The 20,503-nt window shown below is 52.9% G+C and overlaps 2 protein-coding genes across 5 annotated transcripts in view; both read right to left on the bottom strand.

Annotated features, from left to right (window-relative positions):
• AOC3 (amine oxidase copper containing 3) overlaps positions 1-1,858 on the bottom strand; it is a 32,031-nt gene extending 30,173 nt beyond the window's left edge. Inside the window, exon 1 of the mRNA XM_043536913.1 lies at positions 274-1,858. Coding sequence (XP_043392848.1) covers positions 274-1,843 — 1,570 coding nt within the window. The 5' untranslated portion in view covers positions 1,844-1,858. The remainder of the gene's footprint in view (positions 1-273) is intronic.
• A 4,675-nt stretch (positions 1,859-6,533) lies between these two features.
• On the bottom strand, positions 6,534-20,099 carry PSME3 (proteasome activator subunit 3). Of its 4 annotated transcripts, none has more exons than XM_037886935.2 (11): positions 19,999-20,099; positions 14,872-14,904; positions 14,392-14,454; positions 13,864-13,968; positions 13,513-13,561; positions 12,842-12,954; positions 12,128-12,196; positions 11,372-11,439; positions 11,146-11,200; positions 8,909-8,995; positions 6,534-8,364 (listed from the first exon to the last, which is right to left on the bottom strand). In XM_037886935.2, the coding sequence occupies exons 4-11, from the start codon at positions 13,921-13,923 to the stop codon at positions 8,284-8,286; spliced, it is 582 nt and encodes a 193-aa protein (XP_037742863.1). In that variant the 5' UTR covers positions 13,924-13,968; positions 14,392-14,454; positions 14,872-14,904; positions 19,999-20,099; the 3' UTR covers positions 6,534-8,283. The 4 variants fall into 4 exon arrangements, with proteins under 4 accessions (XP_037742863.1, XP_037742862.1, XP_043392762.1 ...); XM_037886934.2 differs by lacking the exon at positions 19,999-20,099 and adding an exon at positions 18,514-18,860; XM_043536827.1 differs by lacking the exon at positions 19,999-20,099 and adding an exon at positions 18,675-18,846.
• Between the last annotated feature and the right edge of the window lie 404 nt (positions 20,100-20,503).

Raw genomic sequence — 20,503 nt, 5'->3', positions numbered from 1 at the left:
CTCTACAGAATACAGGCAGGCCTCGACTTTACCACGTTCAACGTACGACGAACGGCACTTACGACCGTTCTGAATTGACACCCTGATTCGACTAACGACTATTGGTTTCGACTTTACAATTCTCAGTCCCGCAATAGAGTGCATTGCGGTTCCGAGTCACGACATTTCGACTTACGACACAATTTTCAGGAACCAATTGTCATAAGTCCGAGGACGTAGCAAGTGAGAGGCACTAGGAGACGGAGAGAGAGAAACATCACCAAAGAGACCTACCTCCAACGTCCAAGTCCACTTTATAATGGATGGAATGGGTGTGTATCGTCCCCAGGGTGTGATCCCCAACCCTATTGCCATAGTCCAGACCGTCACCGTAGAGAAAGGATGAAGTCATGTAGCCTGTGGCATGGACTTTGGCCTCGATAGCTCCGTTCTCGTAGAAGATGAAGTCCCAGACGTAGTCATAGTTGCCCAGAGTGGCAATGGACCGAAGGACCAGAGCTGAGTTGGTCAGCCCCCCATAGTACAGGGACTGCAAGTTGGAGTAATGGCGCCTCAGAGGAGACCCAGAGTTCTCCTCAAAAATGCAGATGGAGTTTTTATTAATTCTAGGGTTTGGGGATTGAGCTAAGTAGTGTGTGTCTACGTACGTAGCCGAATAGGGACAATCAACCCCCCGGACTAACGGGTACGTGAATCTCCCGATGCCAAAGCTCCCATCCATGTACCTGGTTGACATCCCTCCAGGACAGTTGGACCCATAGACAGATATAGCATCCTGGACACTGATTTCATAGACAATCCTCTCCCCTTTAAATCTGATGTCAAAGAGACGCATCCCCGTGTTCACGTTCACCCCAAAGGCAAAGCTCCAGGCCCGGGAGACAACTTGGTTGTTTTGGACACTGTAGCGGGGCCCATGAGGCTCGTACTGCAGAGGGAACGGGGCCCTGGGAGCTGCTCGGGGCTGCATGGAAGAGAATCCCCCGTCGGGTGGGGCTCTCTTAACTGGGTCCACTTTGACATGGCCCTGCTTGAACTCCCTCTCCAGCTGCAGCAAGTCCCCGTAGTACTGGCCGTTAAAGAACACTTTGCTCACCCTCCACTGGGAAATGTCCAGGCTGCTGTGATCAACCAGCACCTCCAGCCCCACCGGGTGCAGGAAGAAGCCGCTCACGTTGTGGAACAGAATAAACCAGGTGTTGCGGTCTCCAGACTGGAACCCCCGGGGGGCTGTGGTCATAGCTACTAAATTAGTTCCATCATAATCCAATACTTGACTCAGGAAGGTTAGAGCTGTGGGAAATGCTGTCCTCCGTAAAAAGCCAGCAACCAGCTTGTACTCAAAATCCAGCACTGGTCTGCGGTGGTACGGCAGCTTCCCTCCATACTTCTGCACCGTGATGTCCTGGTGAGTTGTTGGTGTTGGCAGGGGACCCACCACATATTCCGTGACATTCGGGTCTGGTTGGTTTCCAAAATACACCACAGCCAGCGCCTGCCGGGGGGGTCGCCTGCCCCCACGATCCAAGAACCCCAGCACCTCTGCCTTTGTGGGGAGCTGCACATCAATGTAATAAATGCAGTTATCAGAGGGGTTTGCATTATAGGCGTCTACCAATGGCACCCCAAGGCTGCTCTGCAGGTACCTCACCACTTGCACCATTTCTTCTGGCGTCAGATCAGCAAAGACCAGGCTCTGGTCACTGTGCTTTCCCTGCAGGGTGCTCAGGGTCTGCGGCTCACAGCTGGTTGGTTTCACTCCTCTAGTCAGCAACACACAAACCAGAGCGAAAATTGTGGCTAGCGCCAGAACCAAGAGGATGAGAACAGTTTTCAGGTTCATGTTGTTGCAGCCACAAAGGTAGAAGAGACTTACGGAGCCTTACAGCAGCTTCCAGAGAGGCTGCCGTCAGCCTGTTTGGACTGTGGCTGGATGGTTAGTACAGGAAACACGAAAGGTGGAGAGAGGCTGGGGGAGGAGATCTGAAATTTGTGGGGACCAGAGAGGGCAGGTCTTTGCTCCCAGCCCATCCAGCACGCTCCGTGGTCCTCCAAGAGCAATGCGTTAGGAAAACTACTGAAGCCGCAGGACCAGTGACTCATAAGACAAATTTCATATGATTATGTTGCTTTTTTCGTCTGGCCAGTTTGCTGAGGTTACCCATGAGAGCTGGGATGGCGTTGTCAGCCTCAGGTTGGGGAATGGAGGGAGACACATTCCCAGGCTGTGAGAGTGGAGATTTCACTGCCACAGCTCAGAATTCACCTCTTCGCAGTTCACTGAGTTTCCCTAATTTCTCAGGCTCCTTCTTTTCACACACACCCCCTCGCTGTGTGGTTTTGGTTCCCAGTTTGACCTCCAGCAGCCGTTCCTGTATGGAGGAACATGCCCTGCTATGTAACAGCCAAAGGGATGTGGCAGCCCCAGCCAGGTCCACTTTAGGGCTTAGTCCCAGCACCCAAATCACAATGAATAATTAGCACCAGCATCATGCCACTGCACAGCCGGTAATTAGCCAATCCTGGCCACGCTCCCATGAGACAACTCAGGGTCATTATTAGCCCTGCTTCATAGGAGGGGGGGTGTGGAGATGGCTGCAGGGCACCAGGAGAGGCAGAGCCCGGGTTAGCGCACAGGAGTCCCTGGATTCCACCATGTGCTCCTCCCTCTCCCCAGGCCGCCTGGCCACACGCTGGAGCCCAGGTTGGTACCGGATGGGCGGGCTCAGGAAAAAGAGAAGACACATTTCTGAACTGCCACTTTTCACATTTTCCCTGGACTGATCATGGCGCTGGCAGCCTCCTGCTGGAATTCCCGCTGGCGAGCACGACTTCTCCTGACTCATAAGTTACTGTTTTCCTTGGTCTCCCTGCGCCTCCACAAAGGCGCAGGTGTCACAGTTGGCTAGTGAGACGGCTCCTAAATGAAATAAATAAAAGCCCTGCAGCTTGAGCCGTAATCCCTGCCGGATCTCCAGCCTGTGCTGAACGCACAAGCAAACCAAGAATCAGAGCAAGTTTCCATTCCCGCTGCCAGCCTCCCCTCCCTACCGTCTCCTGCAGGCAACACTTGCTGTTTCCTGCTGGGGGCAGGTCGCTTCCACCTCGGGCAGTTCCACCTCTACTTCCTCACTGTGGGTTTGGACCCATCTCCCTGCCCTGTAGAGAAGCATTTAGCCAGGGCTGCTCTTGACAGAGCACCCACACCACCATCCCATCATCATCGGCCCCAGTAGCCTTCTCTGGCCTAGTCTGCAGCTGTGAAGACAGACACAAGCAGCCGCACGTCATTTCTGAGTCCACCCATTTCCGGCTCCTGGGCAGCTGGAGTCTAGCGCTGTGGCGAGGGCAGGGGCTGCTGCTGTCACCACTCACCTGCTGGCAGGCGAATTATACAAGATGGCTACCCCAGAAACATGCACCTTTCCTTCTGCCGGACTCACTAGCATCACACCTGCAGACAAGCAACACGAACCCAGGGAGGAGACACTACAGGAGTGGCGCATTCAGCAGCAGCCTTGAGAATGGAGCCCTGGCTAAGAGCGAGGCAATGACAGTTTACATCTCCTCTGAGCTGTCTGTAGCCAGGCACAGGCTGCAAACACAGCGTTTTTCTAAGGGACAGGGAGTGCTTAAAGAAAGGTGGCTAAGCCCTGCAGCTGCCTGGAGCCAGCGCGGAGGGAGCTGCAGGGTGGCCTGAACACAAAGGTTGGGGATTTGTTCGGTGTTTCGATGTAGATCTAAGCTCACTAGTTACACCACAGTAAAAACCCACCTACCCACACTAACGAGCAGCCTATTTGTGGGGAAGGATACGGCCAACATGGAGGGAACGGGTGGTTCTGTGCTGCTGGTCTCCCGAGTTTCTAGCCTGTTGATGTGCCCGAGGACACCCCAGGGCAGCGCACTGTCTAAACGTGCAGTACTTGACACCTTCTGCGGCATGGTTCCAGCCGAGGGATCTGAAAGCATTTGATAAAGTTCTCCGGAGTCACAGCAGCCCCACCCTGCAGCCCCTTTCAGAGTCAGTGGAGAACAAATCTGAATCCATTTCAAAACTGCAAGGGAAATGTCAGGAAGCAAATGAATTGAACAGCAGCACTGCCAGGACACCTGGGCTTACTCTCTGATGCTTATGAAAAGTGATCTGGGTTCTTTAAGAAGCACAAGTGCTGAAGGCCTTGGTTTTATGTCTCATCTAAAAGAGAACACCTCCAGCAGCTCAGAACTTAGGAAGTATCACGTCTCCTTACTAACAGTAACACAACCTGTTTACTCCCAGTTTCAGAGCATGCATCCCCTTCCACACATCCGATCCAGCCACAGTACAGAACTTCTTGCAGCCCTGCCCCAGAGAATTCACTTCCTGCGGAGGTTTATTTTAGCCAGGTAATTCCTTTTTGGGACCACCTATTGCTACATCCTCAGTTTGGTAAATTCCCCCCCCCGCCCCCGAAGGAGTGAGAAGGGAAGTTTCGTGTTGTTGAGGAGAGCAGACACTGCAGCTCACACAACAGGTGCAGCTGCACAATTCATCTCTGCAACGTACAGGAACCAAACCAAAAGCCAGCTAGCCAGCGGCAGCACCAGAGTGCCAGCCACCGGGGCAGGGAGCCCATTACTCAACTCCCCAGGAGCTGGCTGGGCTTGTCTACTTCCAGGCAGAACTCCGGCTGCAGGGAGGTTTAAATTCCTTGCTCCCATTTTCTCCTGTCAGCTAGTTACATCATTTTAAATGTCAAAATAAGTTTGCTTGATGTTCATTCACCCTCCTTATATTGGCTGCAGGGATGGGGCAGATCGCTGCTGTGCTTTGTTGCCCCTTTGACGGGCATTAATAGGCACACTCACCTAGGTAACCTAGGCGAGTTTCCCCACATTCTCATGAGTTCAGGCCCTAGCAACATGTTACCAGCTTCCTTGTGAGCACAGCAAAAGAGCTACTCCCAGCTAGAGGGTGAACGCCCAGGAAGCTGCTCCAGCTTTGACACAAGCAGCCCGTTCCCCTGGCTTTGCAGCTGGACCAGCCCCTAAGATCCACCCGTGCTTATTTCTGTGGTAGTGAGGAGCGGGTGCTTTTCACACAGTGCCACATCAGGTTCTTTCAACATCAATCCATGCTGACCCCCAGCTCCTGCGGCCTCACAGCAAACAAAGGAATTTTATTTTAAGCCACAGTCCTTCACTCCTGTTGCGAAGGGGGCCTGGCTTGAGTAGGCCTTTGGCATTTCCCACACCACAGGGAGCAGAGTGAGGGGGCCTCACGGGCAGCAGGAAACTCAGACTTATCCAGAAGTTGTTTCTCACATTCCTCAGTGGTTCCTAAGATCTGTGATGAGATCCAGTGTGCTCTCACAGGAGCCAGCTGCTCGGGGCGGGAGCACCATGGTTCGGTGGCTGGAGCAAGATCATCATCTAGTGGCTGGTTGTTGGCTCCAGACAGGGAACCCCTCAGTGTGTGCTTGAGGATGGCTTCTGTACAGAACAGACCCCTGCCCAGATCAAGCAGCCTTAACTACCTCAGATCCTCAGCATCAACTGTCTAAGTCCCCCCTTTACCCAGTCCAGTGGGTTAAGAGGACTGCGAATACCTGATACCACACTGGAGTGTGCGGCAAGTTCCATTAACCTAGGGGAGAGCCTGGCTCTAGGGCAGAAAGGGGACAGCATTAAGGGGGAGATTTCAATCCTCCCTCAGAGCTCAAGCTCATGGGAGAGGAAGCTTGGAAACCATCGGTTGCCAATGGAGAATGTGGTGGAGCTGGGAGCACGCGTGCAGACTAATGCGGAGGAGCAGGTCTCTAGCCCCAGGATGGAGCTGCTAGCTGGAAATGAGGGAAGGGATGCAAAAGAAAAGATGAGGTCAGTGTTCTGAGACCACAGTAGCTTTGAACTCAGAGCAGGAAGTGGAATGAGAAAACCATGGCGGGGCAGACTCTGCCAGCCTGGGCACTGCTGCTGAGCTTTGCAATTGGCCCGTATCTTTCCTCCTTTGGTCTCCAGCTCCAGCCTAGTGAAAGGGGTCAGGTGAGAGCCCTGGCGCCTGCACTCTAGCCCTAAAACGGCAGGCAGCAGTGCCAGCTTCTCCCACATGCAGGCCTAGTCCATCCAGCCCTCACCACTGAGACTGACAACCCTGATGTGGGAGACACCCACTATACAGAGCTGCAGCCAGGGCCCAAGGAAGAAGCTCCAGGCACCAGCTGCCGAGAGTTAGAGGCTCCCTTATCCCAGTCCCTGGTCCCCAGTGGCCCATTTTATTCCAAATGATTCTAGCAACTCCCACTCGCCCCGCGCAGGAGTGAGTAATGGGCAGTGTAAGGACATGGGGCCTTGGTACTAAGTTGCTGGATGCTGCTGGAACCCCACAGCAGCAGACGATTGTCTGGACACATGGTGAAGGACACAGCGACGGATACAGCACAAGGGTGGAGCGAGTGGATGTGAGAGAGGCATGGCCAGACTGGGACAGAGGCGAGGCATAGCCACCGACAGAGCATGTCTGACAACGCAGCATCACACAAGGGTCCTACTTAAGAATTCAAAGTACCTGTATTTTAATTTCTTGACATGGTAAAAGTTTTACATACGTTCATCTGGCAAGGAAAGTTGAACAGTCCAACAAATAAAAAGGAATCAGTACAAAGAAACACACAGTGAAGGTGCTGCTCCCAGGCAGCAGCTAAGACGCAGTTGGTTTGTTACTGAATATTTATTAACGGGAAGACAAAAATTGGACTTACTACAAACAACAACAAAGGAGTCTATCGAAAGGGCCAGGGGGCCCTCCACGCTCAGAGCAACCCCTGGGAAACCAGCAAGAGAAAACGTGGCTCTTCAGCATAGAAGAAGAAACAAAAGCAACAGAACGCAAGAGGGAAGGAGAGGACGTTCATTCCATTTCTCACAACTAACTACTATAAGGCTACTGCACAAGAAGTTACAAGTGTGACCGTGAGACCCATGGAAGCTTCAGGGGTCCAGGACGAACTGACCCAGCATTCCCCTGAAGGAGGGTGTGAAGTAAAAATACCATAAATAAGAAAATGTAGAAGGAGCCTGCAGCATCATGAGCCCATTTCCCACACATACAAAAACTGACAACGCAACTGACCGTTTCCCATGGGGTTTGCAATGGACCATGAAACGTTCCAATGGCCTTAGAGGAGCTCCTGGGCACAGGAGAAGGAATCGAGGTACTTTTCATGGGGTGCTGGGGTTTTGATACTGATCTGCTGTGGCTGTTTTTGGCCATCCTCATCCCAACAGATCAGCCATCGCAGCCAGCCTGCCAAACCCTGCCCCCCAAATACACTCGGCAGGGGACTGTGCGTCACAACCTGCTAATTCCTTAGCATTATTGGAGACTATGGGGACTTCAAAATTTGAGCTCGGGCCTCTCCCTAACTTCATTCTGGACAGAAATGCCTCACCCTGAAGGAGATTAACATTGATTTTAACCAGGACAACTGCTTTTGTACAGCCAAGAGGAAAGCTACATAGGAGCAAAAGCTACCCGGGCTCTGAACCCGCCAGCCCAGTGGGACGTGGCTGGTGGCAACCGGCTCTAGTGACAGGTGTGCCACATAGCCCTCTGCATTGATCTAGCTGCATTTCACAAGGGAGAGGGACAAACGGGGTGGGATCTAACTTAAGATAGCTCTTTCCTGGTTTGTTCGAACCTAAAAATGTCTCAATGGCACTTTGCTGAGTGTGGCTGCAGCCTGGCCTAGGGGAGCTGCCTGCTCCGAAGGGGCACCTCCTCCCAGCCTTACAGTTAACACGCATAAAACGACTGGCAGCAGAGGGCTCACTCAGAGATGGCACTGAGAAGCAGCCGGCTTCTCGCAGCCAGCACACACTCTGTGGACTCAGTCTAGTGTTGAAGACACTGCATCTCCTCCATTCCCAGGGACCCCAAGGAAACCCTGCAGCTGACAGATGGCGGGGGGGAAAGGGGAGAACCCCGGGGCTTGGTGTCTTATCCAATTCCCACCTAAGTAGGAAGAAAGGCTTGGAGGAGCATTCCTACCTGGCAGCTGCTCACTCTCAGTGGCCTGCATGTCCCATGGCAGTGGCCTGCTCAATACCAATTCCTACATTAGGGAGAGTTCCTGAGACCTGAACAAAACCAATCACAGAACTAGGCGAGGGTTTCTTTAGAGTTTAACTACGAGTGCAATACTATTTCCAGCCAGTTTCCCATCTCGATAGTCACGTAACAAACCAAGGCAATGACGGTCTTTAGTTGACTGAACAGTTCTCAAGTTCAAACGTTGACACTTAGTAGAGAGTCTCGGCGTTGCTGCTCCGAGGCCTCTTGATCTTCTCGATGTTTTTAAGGATCATGTCGTGCAAAGTGACCTGCGGAGAGAGATCATGGATGTCCATCAGGAGGGGAAGTCCACAACTTGACTTAACTTCACTCTCACCATAAGCACTGGCCTAACCTGAGTAATGGCTGCTCCTAGTTACAGCCCCTTGGCCCTTCCCCGCTCACCAGCCATTGCCCTCACTCAGCGCACCATGTCTCATGTCAAGCAGTACGCTTCTTCGGCAAGGCCTTGCCTGTCTGCACTCTGAAGAGACCAGCATGTTTTGGCCCCACCAATGAGAGTGAATTAGTTAACAGAGCCCAGGATCGGCCTACGCTATCTGGAGAGGTTGGGTCGGAAGGTTCCCGCAAAGAGCACAATCAACTGCATGCCCCTGGGCTTGCCAGCACTCAGTACAAAGGTGGGAAATACCAGACTCTCCAGGGCAGCAACTTGCCGCGATCTCTGCTTGCTAAGAGCAACGGGAAAGCAGAGGCCCAGGCCAGCTCCCTCTCAGGGCTCTGAGGTGGGATTGATCCAAGGGTGCTTCTCCACAGGGGAACACATGAGCTGGGGTCCCAACTCTCACTCACATATTGATTCCTCAGCTCAGAGATGATTAAGCGCAGACTAATGTATTCCTTCTCATCAATTTCTGTCACCGTGCGGCGATAATCCTCCTACACAGAGAAGGGAGAATGTGGCTGTGAATAGCCTAAAAGCCAGGCTGCCCCTCCCTCTACAGACATCAAGGGGGCTCTCTCCTGTTCAACCTTATGCATTCAAGGGCACGAAGGGACCATTGTGATCATGTAGTAAGACACCCTGTATAGCACAGGCCAGAGACTTGTCCCCAAATAATTCCTAGAGCTGACATTTTAGAAAAACCTCCAATCTTGATTTAAAAATTGCCAGTGATGGAAAATCCACCACGACCCTAGGAAATTGTTCCACTGGTTAGTTACTCCTACAGTTAACACCACACACCTTATTTCCAGTCTGAATTTGTCTAGCTTCAGCTTCCAGCCATTGGATCATGTTTGACCTTCCTCTGCTAGACTGAAGAGCCCATTATCAAATATTTGTTCCCCAGGTAGGTACGTATAGGCTATGATCAAGTCACCCCTTAACCTGCTCTTTGTTAAACTGAATAGATTGGACTCGGAGTCTCTCACTATAAGGAAGGTTTTCTAATCCTTTAATAATTCTTGTGGCTCTTCTCTGAGCCCTCTCCAATTTATCAACGTCCTTCTTGAATTGTGGGCACCCCACAACTAGACACAGGATTCTGGTAACAGTTGCACCAGTGCCAACACAGAGTTAAAATTACCTCTGTGCTCCTACTCAAAATTCCCTTGCTTATGCATCCTAGGATTGCATTAGGTCTTTTGAACACATCACCACACCGGGAGCTCATGTTCAGCTGATTATCCACCATGACCCCCTTTTTCTGAGTCACTGCTTCCCTACATTCTTTGTTCCCAGATGTACATTTATCTGTATTAAAACAGATATTGTTTGCTTGCACCCCGTTTACCAAGCAATGTAAATCGCTCTGAATCAGTGACCTGTCCTCTTAATTATTTACCACACCCTATTTTCGTCAATTGCAAACTTTATCACTGATAACTTTGTGTTTTCTTCCAGGTCATTGATAAAGATTTTCAATAGCATAGGGCCAAGAACTGATCCCATCAGGATCCCACTGGAAACAGACTCGCTCAATGACAATTCCCCATTTACAGTTACATTTTGAGACCTATCAGTTAGCCAGTTTTTAATCCATTTAATGTGGGCCATGTTAATTTTCTATCATTCTAGTTTTGTAATCAAAATGTCATGCGGTACCAAGTCAAACACCTTACAGAAGTCTAAGTATATTACATCAACACTATCCCCTTTATCAACCAAACTTGTAATCTTATAAAAAGTATACCAAGTTAGTTTGAAAGGATCTATTTTCCATAAAATCATGCTGATAGATCATATAACTGATCTATTCCTTAGTTCTTTAGTAATCAAATCCCATATCAGACACTCTATTGTCTTGCCTGGGATTGATGTCCTATCATTACCTGGGTAATCCCATTTACCCTGTATATACTGGCACAACATTCGCTTTCTTTCAGTCTTCTGGAACTTCCTCAGTGCTCCAAGACTTATTGAAAAAAAAATCAACATTAACAGTCCAGTGAGCTCCTCAGTCAGCTCTTAGAACTCCTGGATGCAAGTTATCTGGACCTACTGATTTCAAAATGTCTGTCTTTAGTAACTGCTGCTTAACATCCTCCAGAGATACTACTAGAATGGAAAGTGTTATCACCATAGGATGAGACTGTATCTTCTGTTTTCCCCCCAAATGTAGAACAGAATTTATTGACCATTTTCACCTTTTCTGCATTATTACTGATAATTCTACCATCTCCATCTAGTATTGGACAAATACCATTGGAGGGTTCTCTTTGTTCCTCATATTTTAAAACTCCCCCTTAATGTCCTTTACTCTGCTGGCCATAGATTTTTCCTTGTGTCCCTTTGCATCCCTTATCGATTTTCTACAATACCTAACTTCTGATTTATATTATCAGTTTTTCCCTTCCCTAGAGAAGCCAGATACTTCCAGCCCTGCAGGCTCCCCTCCCAGGGCTCCTAGCCACCACAGAGCCCCTCCGCCAACCCTCCAGGCTCCCAGCCCCCACAGGACTCTGGTAGCTGCTACTTAAAGGAGTCAGTGATAGAAACAGCCAGTAGAGGGCTATGCACAGAAACAGAAAGACAATTAAGTCTCTCCAACCCCACCAAACGCTCAGCAAAGAGATGCTCCACTTACCACGTGAGGATATTTTGCTATTTTGGAAACCAGCTTTGCCCTCGTGATATAGTATCTGGAAGGGAATGGAAGAGGGTGGATTTAATAGTCAGAAAATAGCAAAGCAGTGTTCTCAGACCTTGCCTTAGCCACGGGGCTCAAGTCCTTACCCAAATGCACTCAGCCTCCCCAGGGAGGGACCCATCGAAGAGCTCATAGCCACCACCCCTTCCCCACCTCCACCTACCTAGAAATCTGGTCTAGATATGAAGCTGCCTCACTCTCCACAGTCCGCAGCTCAGCCACTGTCTCCTCCTGCAAGGGAGCCAAGGACGCAGTGTGAGCTTCACAGCAGAAGCAAGAACCTCCAACCCCACTCACGTGTGCAACCACCCAGGGTCAAGCAGCTCAGTCTCTGGCCATCTTTAAAGTTGCTCCATCTACCCATCAGGGTAGAATCAGACGCAAGTCTCAAGCCTCAGTCAGTTAGCGAAGGTTACGGAAACATAGGAGCCAGCAGGAACCAGAAGTTCCTGGCCACAATGACCCCCTGCACCAGCCACACAGCTTTAAGAATTTAGTTTGCCTTGCTCAGAGGATCAGCAGCCAAGTTCCGGGGAGATTCAGGGAAGAAAGCAATGCAAATAGCTTCACACAACCACCCTGATCCTGCCCAGTTAGGGTGCTGGGTGGGGCAGGCTGCCTGTAGCACACAGCCTCCCTCAAACATGGCTCAGCTTTACTGGGTCTTGCAAGACTATGGTGTGGCTCCCAGGCCTCTGAGCAAAGTGATGCTTTTAGGTACTCTGTGCCCCTCCCGCCTCTCAGATGCCAGGGAAGGATTCAGGTTTCAAGACCAAAATTAGCCCAATCTACCCCTCAAAGAGAGCTGTTTGGAAGCAGAGCCAGGTGGATCTAATGAAAGGCTCCTCAGGAGCCCAAGATGCCCTGGTGTCTGGGGCACTGGCCCATAAAGGAGCCACGATATCATGGGTCGCCTTACCTGAATAGAAACGCCAAAGTTGTTTCCATCTTCTATCCTGGGGATCAGGAGCTGCACCCACATTTTGACCTGGAGGGACAGAAAGTGACACTGTGACTGAGTGCAGACAGCACTGGAGGGACCTGCCTTTAAACCAGAACCTCTTATTGGGAGCCCTCAGAAACTCTCGCTCGGGCAGCTCATCCCAAGACTGTCTCAGGGCCTGACTCATGCAGTGATTGGGGACTAGGCCTGATACCTTGACCTCTCCTGGGACCCCGTGACATCCACCCAAGCATTAAGGGAAGCTTCTGTCCCTCGACTTTACTGAAGCCCCACTCAGCAAGTATCTCAAGTGTGTCTAGTGCCGTACAACATCACAGAGATGCAAAGCCCTTCCGAGCAAAGGACTAGCGGGAGGGAGCTAGCTGGGGGCTGCAGTGACAGTGCCCACTCCAGGAGCTGGAGTCAGGGCAGCTCCAAGCGCTTTTGAGGGAAATGCCATTTCTCTTGGCCAGCACCGGCACCTGCCCCTTTGAGGAGCATCCTGTTCAGAGACCACGAGAAGCCGGGGGGAGGGGCGGTGTCCTACATTTCCTTATTCTGTAGGTAGGATGGAGGCCCAGTTCGCTCTTTGTGGGTCAGTGAGAAGCCCTGACACTATGGGGAAGGAATTCGGACAGCGGTGTCTGGGGGCCGATCGCCATCCAGCCCCATGCTCAGGCCCACACCCACCGTGTTGCACTTCTCAATCAGCAGCCTGATCTCCGGTTTCACTTTCTCAATGATGTCCACTAGCTGCTGGTTACTCTTCAGCATCCCATTGGGCATCACAAACACTTTCGTACCTAGCGCCAGAGGGGAAAGGTCGGTTATTCACAGCATCTCAAGTCAGAGACAGCCAGCTCTGCACCTGTTCCAACCGCGCCGGGTTGCCATGGGGACAGGGATATTTAACAGGCTATTATAGAGACTACCACATGGGAAGGGGAAGAGAGACAAGACCCAGGAAGAAACCCAAACTGGAGAAACAGGGTGCAAAGGGAGCTGCTCCCTGAGCCACACGTAGGAGCTGCCTCTGTTTCGATGCAGCATGAGGCTTGACAGCTCCTTCCTTCCATGAAGGGGTCCATGTGGCTCTACCCTGCTCCCTCCATCAGCATGCCGGCTCTGATGAGCACTACTCCAGTCTCTTGGGAGAGGCCAAGCTCGGCTCAGCAGAACCACTATCAGGCTCCTCCATGACTCAGTCACACGCCCCAGCTTTTAAGAGGAAGCACGGACAGGCCTGGGTAGGGCAGTGGCAGTCGGGAGAGGGCAGGTGGAGCTTGTGCAGGTTCATACCCCTAGGCGCGTAGCGCTGGCTCAGCGGGCAGGCAGCGGCACAGAGACTTGGGGACTCTTACCCTGGAAGGTCTCTTCACAGTCTTCCAGCTTCCTCTTTTTCATATTTGGCTAAAATACACACAACAGAACATTTTACTCCCCAACTACTCGGGACCTAGAGTGACAGCAGCGAGGAAATTCTTTACAGAACATCTTCGAGGGTTCTGATGTCAGAGCAGCCTTCCCCCTCCAACCGGGGGCGGGTTACAGAGCAAACCACAGCACTGCCTCCAGCCAGGATCCACGGGCTGAAGAGACCAGTTCTCACATGCTCACGGGCGGCTGCAGCCTGTCATTATCAGGGAACAGTCTAACCGAATGCACAGCAAGCCATGCAGGTTTAATTAATGTAGCCAAGGGAGGAATCTTACCCCGTCCAGTCCATCGTGGCTGTTAGTGAGAAGGATCGGGTCAGGGACAGGGAGGTTCATGTCTGAGTGGATCTGGGTGAGATCATGAATATTCAGGATGGGCTCCTGGAAAACAACAAGAAGTCACATACAAATCTAACAACTTTTGTCATCATGTTAATCGCCAGGAAATGGAAGATTCCAGACCTCAGGTTTCATCCAGCCACCAGGCAAGCGAGAACAGAGGCAGGTATGAAGATGGGACTGAGAGGACTAGGAAAATGGGTTGTCAGTTTGGGACAGAACTCGTTAGGTTTCTATCCAGTGCCCAGCTGATGGACTCCATACACTATCACAGTCCACTAAGAGACATAGGGCTGAGTGTCTAGGGCTAATGGCATTCAAATGGGTATAACGCAAGTTTGGGACACTGCTTTTCAGTGTTTTATCCTCTGTTTTACCCTCTGCTCTGACTAAAGACAACTCTTCCCCAGGGTCAGGATTGCATGCTGAAGCGAGTGGGGAAGCAGGCAACAGCACATATCTTACCTTAAGGAACCCATCAAGTTCTAACAACTTCTTTGGGAAAAAATTCGCCACCAAATCTTCAGCCTAAATGAGAAAGAACAGCAGATGGTTACATGAGAGCAGCGCCCCAGGCTGCCCTCACCTCTGCACTTAGCCAGCAGGCAAGGACACTGTGGAGACCAAGGCTACTGCAAAAGGCCAAGCATACAGCTCTGTTCAAAGCCAGGGGGAAAAAAATCTCAGAGGGAGTCAAACTCTCCCACCTGAAGGCGGAGGAGTCTTGGCAGCCCTCCACTCTGCCAAGGCTCTGGAGAACAACAGAGCTACAGACTCTCCACACTCAGTGAGTGACTGAAGGGCTGAGTGCCAGCAAGGAGCCTGCAAAGAAAGGTTCTGCTGCACCTCAGAGATCATAGCACAATCCAACAGAAAGCTGGATTCCAACATGGCATTCACTCTGCCGCCACGTGCCATTCTGGGGAGATGGGAGTGGACACTTACCTCACTTGTGATCCGCTCCCTGAAAGAGTCAACCTAGAAAAGAGGAAAACAACAGCTCAGAATAACTGATCCGAAACACAGTTCACAGCCAGCCTTAGTTCTTCCTGATATAGCAGCCCAGGTGTGCCAGGCACTGGCCCAGAGGCAAAGCCCTACATATTCATTCCACAGCTACAGAACTCATCCCCTGCCTCAGAGCTGGGCTCCCAAATTCCAGTTCTCTTAGAGGTGTACATTGTTACATTCCTGAAGGCCAGTGAAAAGCCTGAAAACTAGTACGAGAGGTAACTGGCCCAGGGCCATTTACCTGTCTGCAGAGAGCCTCAAACAACAGCAGAGAGGAGTGAGCTGACCTACTCATCTTCATGGGCTTGCATGGAAGCATGAAGATGACAGTGTGAGAACTGGAAATGCAGAGCCTGCACTAAAAACTGTACTCTATCCTAAAATTAAGCAGTGGGGCCACCCCCCCGACCATCCTAGCCATGACATATTGAATCCAATAAGAAACCCTGTTTTCAGACTGTATCTGAAGCTCCCACAGTCTCCTAAATGCCCAGAATTTGGGGACCTTGATGCAGAATTTAGGTCCAGTTTGCCCTGAAGCACACAGAACCTCTGCATAGGGTAAGTGGCCCCTTTACAATGGAGACCCAGGGTGAGAATGATATTGTAGAGGGGCGGGTGGCCACACAGCAGCCTCTCCGACACCTTCTCCACCAGGCTAATGGGAAAGACGACAGAGCTTTATAAGATGTCATTATTACCAACTGCTGAAAGGCCTCCAGAATCGATATTCCGGGCAGAAGCTGTTACCCCAGGACAGGGAAAGTCCCTGTTTGTCAGACTCAGCAACCTCAGTAAACAGAGCCCATGCTGTCAGTGCAGGGACAGCAAGTCTAACGTTCCCGATCCCTGCACTGCTACCATGGGTGATGGAGAACACAGCAAGCCGCCGTGGCAGGTGAAGCACAACCAGAGGCTGAAGCTGCAGCTGTTAGATTGACAAGTCAAGAAGTGCACTCAAGAAGGTCCCCATGAAGCCTCAGAAACATGCACATTACGCTAGTGACATCTGCAGAGCACTCCTGGACTGGAACAGAAGCTGCCACCAGCCGAACTTCTCAGGGCCACCCTAAATACTCATTGTCAAGTGTTATGGCTGCCGAACCCTTCTCCTTTAGCTGGCTGTTAAGCTGACTTGGTCAAATGCCTAACGCCTGGCTTGATTTATCATAAAGCAGAAATGCAGTGGAACAACTGCCTATCTGAGGCAGTGGAAGAACAGAGTAACTGCACCATCTCACATGCATGCACATTGCAAGATGTATTCCTTTTGCTTAGCTTTAGGCCAAGTGGGTTTTTATACTTCCTTTGCTCTTGTGGTCTGGATGATAGTGAGAGTTCTCACTGTTCACTGAGGGGGTGGAGGGGTGGGCATAACTGATAATTTGCATAAGAAGCCCATGGTTGCCATAGCAGTAAACGCTACCAGTTACTGAAATGTTTTGCCCTTATTCTCACCCCACGTGAGGGTCCCATCAATTCCGTCCTTTTCTCTGGGGAGAGAAGTGGGCATGCTCCCCAATGGTGAGAGGATTTGTTGGTTGCCATCAAAGAACTGGAAACTCAACATTCCCTGCCTCAAAAACACAGGACTGCAGAGTAACAGCTAGGGCAAGAATCTGAAGACAAGTGCAGTTCAGTTACTGAAAGGGGCATCACCAACCTGAAGGCTAGTCAATTTAAAACTGAAGTGGTTTGGGGTCCTACGCATGATCTTGAGCCCTTTGACAATTTGGGGTATGACGACCACTTTTCTTATTTTTTTAAAAAACATTTTACTCTCATGTTGCCACGTGACTGACCCACACACAGGGAACCTGACTATAGCAGGGAAACAGTGCTACCAACTATGCACAGTCAAACAAGCAAAGGAAACGAACGAGGACAAATGCCAATATTTCCATTTTGTAACCTGAGGTGGTGCTCTGACAATAGAAGGTGCAAAACATTGCAGTCAGAGTGAAATCTGAAGTTGATGGTGCCCTTACAAGTATTTCAGAGAACAATCTAGAGCCTCTCTGAATGCAGAAGGGGGTGACCTGGAGCAGACAAAGGGTTTTGCAGACTCAGACCTATTCTAGAGCAGACCATGCAGCACGAGCGCCCAAATCTACAATCTGAGAGGTGCAATGAACAATAACTGTGTGGCTGATCTGGCCCCACAGTCCTGACTGTTAATTACAACAAAAGTGACCCCAGTGACAATCCCCCTCCAATATTCTCCCCCAATCCCCAGGCTTAGGCAAGCGTTCCCACACTGTAGGCACCTCACCTAAAAGGCTGCTCCTCAGAGGAGTGAATTCCAGGACAAAGCAGCAAGACATTTAACATCTGCTGCCATTATCTCCCAAGCAAAAACAAAAAGTAGCAAGCGAAGGCACATGGCCACCCATCCTGAGCAACAGGGCAGCCTGCCCAGACACCAAGTCGCTGATATTCAGGGTCTATCTACGCTGCCACCATAACATTGTGGTGTAGACACTTTCTACTTTGAATGAAAGAGTTTTTCGGTTGATGTTGTTAATCCAGCTCTCTGAGAGGCGGTAAGTAGCTAGGTTGATGATGGAAGAATTCTTCTGTCGACCTAGCTGCATCTACACTGAGGGTTAGATCAACCTAACTACGGCACTCAATGCACAAAATTTCACAGCCTAATTTTTAAGTGTAGCTCCCTCAGGGTCCTGTACACCGTAGGGCAAGCGGGACCCAAGCTCTGTGGGACTCTAGCAGGTGCAGCAGGCTGGAAATTCTCAGGCAGGGACATGGCAAGTAAAAGGAAGGTCAGCATTGAATTAGATATAGCAAGAAGGATGCAGCCAGTGAATTGGCCCCTCCCCCGGGGTCAGTCATTTGGCCACCCACTAAGCTGTATTTTACGGCCATGTGTGCTGCAGGTGTGCGGCTGTCTGCATCCAGCCGTGCTGGGGACAGAGGCAGTGCTAGCCCACCGGGGACCTTAAACAGGAATATTTGTCCCCCCCCATGCTAAAAAAGCAAATGGGGGCCCCCTTGAGCAGCTCAGGGCCCAATGTAATGGCTCGGTCTGCTTATGCTTAGCGCCAGCTCTGGCTGGGGAGCTAGCGAGGGGCAGTGCCACGTACTGGGGTCCGGGAGAGGTTCGCCCCGCAGCAGACGGGCAGGGATTTGCAGGCACCGCAGGGTTTTTGGAGCGGTAACTGGGGGCCACCACGAGGAAAACAGCAGGTTTGACGTGTCATCGGTAGGCTTCAGGGTCAACAACGCGCACTACCCCCGCCCGAGACCTCAACCGCTCCGCGGGGGCGGCAGCTGCCCCCCCCCCGGCCCCGGGCGCAGCGGCTGTCGGGAGAGCACGTGTGTACGGCGGGGGGAGGGGCGACCCACGAGGGGACCCGTGGGGGGAGGGGCAGCCCCAGGAGGGGGAGGGGCGGGACCCGTGGGGGGAGGGGCGGCCCCACGAGGGGGAGGGGGAAGGGGTCCGGGGCCGAGGGGGACGGCATGAGCGGGGGGGGGCGGGACAGGGCCGTGAGGGCACGTGGGGGGGGGGGGGAGGAATACGGGCCGTGGGGGAGGGGCGGGCCCCCGGGGCATCGTTACCTTTAGCTTCACTTCCGGGTCCACCTTGAGCAGCGAGGCCATGGCGGGGCCGGGCCGGGGGCGGGGAGGGGTCTCGGGCCGGGCGCCCCCTTGTCTCGCTCTCGCTCGGGGTCTCACTCGCGCCCGCCCGAACCACCGGCTTCGCCGCCGCCGGAACTGACCTCACAATAGCCTCCGCCAATCCCTGAGCTCGCCCTCCGCACGTGACTATTCTTCCCGGCGCGCATGCGCCGCACGCGGAGCAGGGCCCCAGCCTAACCGGAAATTCCTCCCCCTCGCCGGCCGCGGAGAAGAGCGAGCGAGCGAACAAAAATGGCCGCCTCAGCCTTTCCCCGCCCGCCCGGCTTCCGGCCCCGCCTGACGTCATGCCCCTGGCGCCGACGCCGCTCGCGAGACTGGAGGCCGTAGGTCCTGGTTGGGTAGCGGAGCAGGCGCTTTGATTCGCCCTGATAAAGTCTGTGTTTTATCTTCCAGGACCCGCAGCCGCCCGGAACCTGGGGCCGCCCTGGGGCCCGGGGGCAGCGTGGGGCTGGGCGGCCGAGGGGGCCCCGCGCGCGCTGGGGCGGCCGCAGCCTGACCGGCTGCGGTGGGAGCTGTTCCTGGAGATTGCAGCGCGGGGCCTCATCTCTCACTAGAGAAAAGGAGGACTTGTGGCACCTTAGAGACTAACCAGTTTATTTGAGCATGAGCTTTCGTGAGCTGCAGCTCACTTCATCGGATGCATAGCATATCGTGGAAACTGCAGAAGACATTATATACACACAGAGACCATGAAACAAAACTTCCTCCCACCCCATGGTCTCTGTGTGTATATAATGTCTTCTGCAGTTTCCACGATATGCTATGCATCCGATGCAGTGAGCTGTAGCTCACGAAAGCTCATGCTCAAATAAACTGGTTAGTCTCTAAGGTGCCACAAGTCCTCCTTTTCTTTTTACGAATACAGACTAACACGGCTGTTACTCTGAAACCTCTCACTAGAGATTAACCTTCGTTTCCCGGGACTCCAGCCCAGTCCTGGAGGGTTGGCAACCCGACAGGCCAGGGAGGGGGGGCGCTGAGCACCCCCACCCTCCCGCCGGCCTCGTGCTTCGGCCACCAGCGGGTGACCCTCCCTGCAAGGCGGACCCCGGGGCGAACAAGCCCGCAGCCGAGCCGAGCCCCCCGGGGCGGGAGACGCAGCTCGGGGGGCCGGGGGCGAGTCTCGCAGGGAGTCTTTATTAACAGCCGGGCGTCAGAGCTCGGGAACGGGCACGGAGATGCCCCAGCGTCCGCGCACGGGTGATAGACGCACGGGGGGGCAGAGTCAGCTGCTGTCCGTCCCTTCCCGCTGAAGACGGGGGCACCTCTGGGGGGGGCTTATGGCAGTAGGTGGATTCCCGTCTCTGGGGTCACTGGCCCCTTGTTCCACCGGCAGCAAATGCCTCGGGTGTGAGAGACGAACAAGCCTCTCCCCCGGCCGGGGACCCGCGTTGGCGGACTCACCCGTGGGCACGGTGGGAATGATCCCGACTGTGGACCTGGCTCCTCCAAAGGGTGCGAAACCTTTGGTCGGGGCAGGCCAAGGGCTGAGGCCCTGCCTTCGTGTTTACCCCGCTGACGTGGTCGGTTTCTGATGACATGCCAAGGTGTTGGTCTGAGCCAGGGCCCATCGCTGTAATGATGAGCAGGGTCTGTGAAGAGCTGCTGAGAGCACCATCAGCCCCCCAGGAGCCGCACACCGGCCCTTCAGGGGCCCCCGAACCCAGGGTGGTGCTCTGACAACACGGTCCAGCCCTATCCCACTGCACCCCCACGCTGCCCCCTCCCCTGCTGGCTGTCACCCTGCCCCACTACCCCCTCCCCTGCTGGCTCTCCCCCCGCCCACTGCCCCCTCCCCTGCTGGCTGTCACCCTGCCCCACTGCCCCCTTCCTTGCTGGCTCTCACCCTGCCCCACTGCCCCCTCCCCTGCTGGCTCCCCCCCATGCCCCCTCCCCTACTGGCTCTCAC

Source organism: Chelonia mydas, chromosome 27 (genome assembly GCF_015237465.2).
Source record: "Chelonia mydas isolate rCheMyd1 chromosome 27, rCheMyd1.pri.v2, whole genome shotgun sequence".
NCBI classification, from domain to species: Eukaryota; Metazoa; Chordata; order Testudines; family Cheloniidae; genus Chelonia; species Chelonia mydas.
Note: the sequence above shows the minus strand (reverse complement) of the source record. Positions and strands in the feature narration are given on the sequence as shown.

Bases quoted from the DNA above. Each gene is read 5' to 3' on its own strand.
- PSME3 (XM_043536827.1), bottom strand. From the start codon at position 18,740: ATGCGCGCCGGGAAGAATAGTCACGTGCGGAGGGCGAGCTCAGGGATT. The intron at 14,455-14,871 runs GTAAGTGTCCAC...TTTCTCATTTAG, and splicing joins GGGAGCGGATCACAAGTGAG to GCTGAAGATTTGGTGGCGAA. The intron at 12,955-13,512 runs GTAAGAGTCCCC...CTCTGGCGCTAG, and splicing joins CTGTGAAGAGACCTTCCAGG to GTACGAAAGTGTTTGTGATG.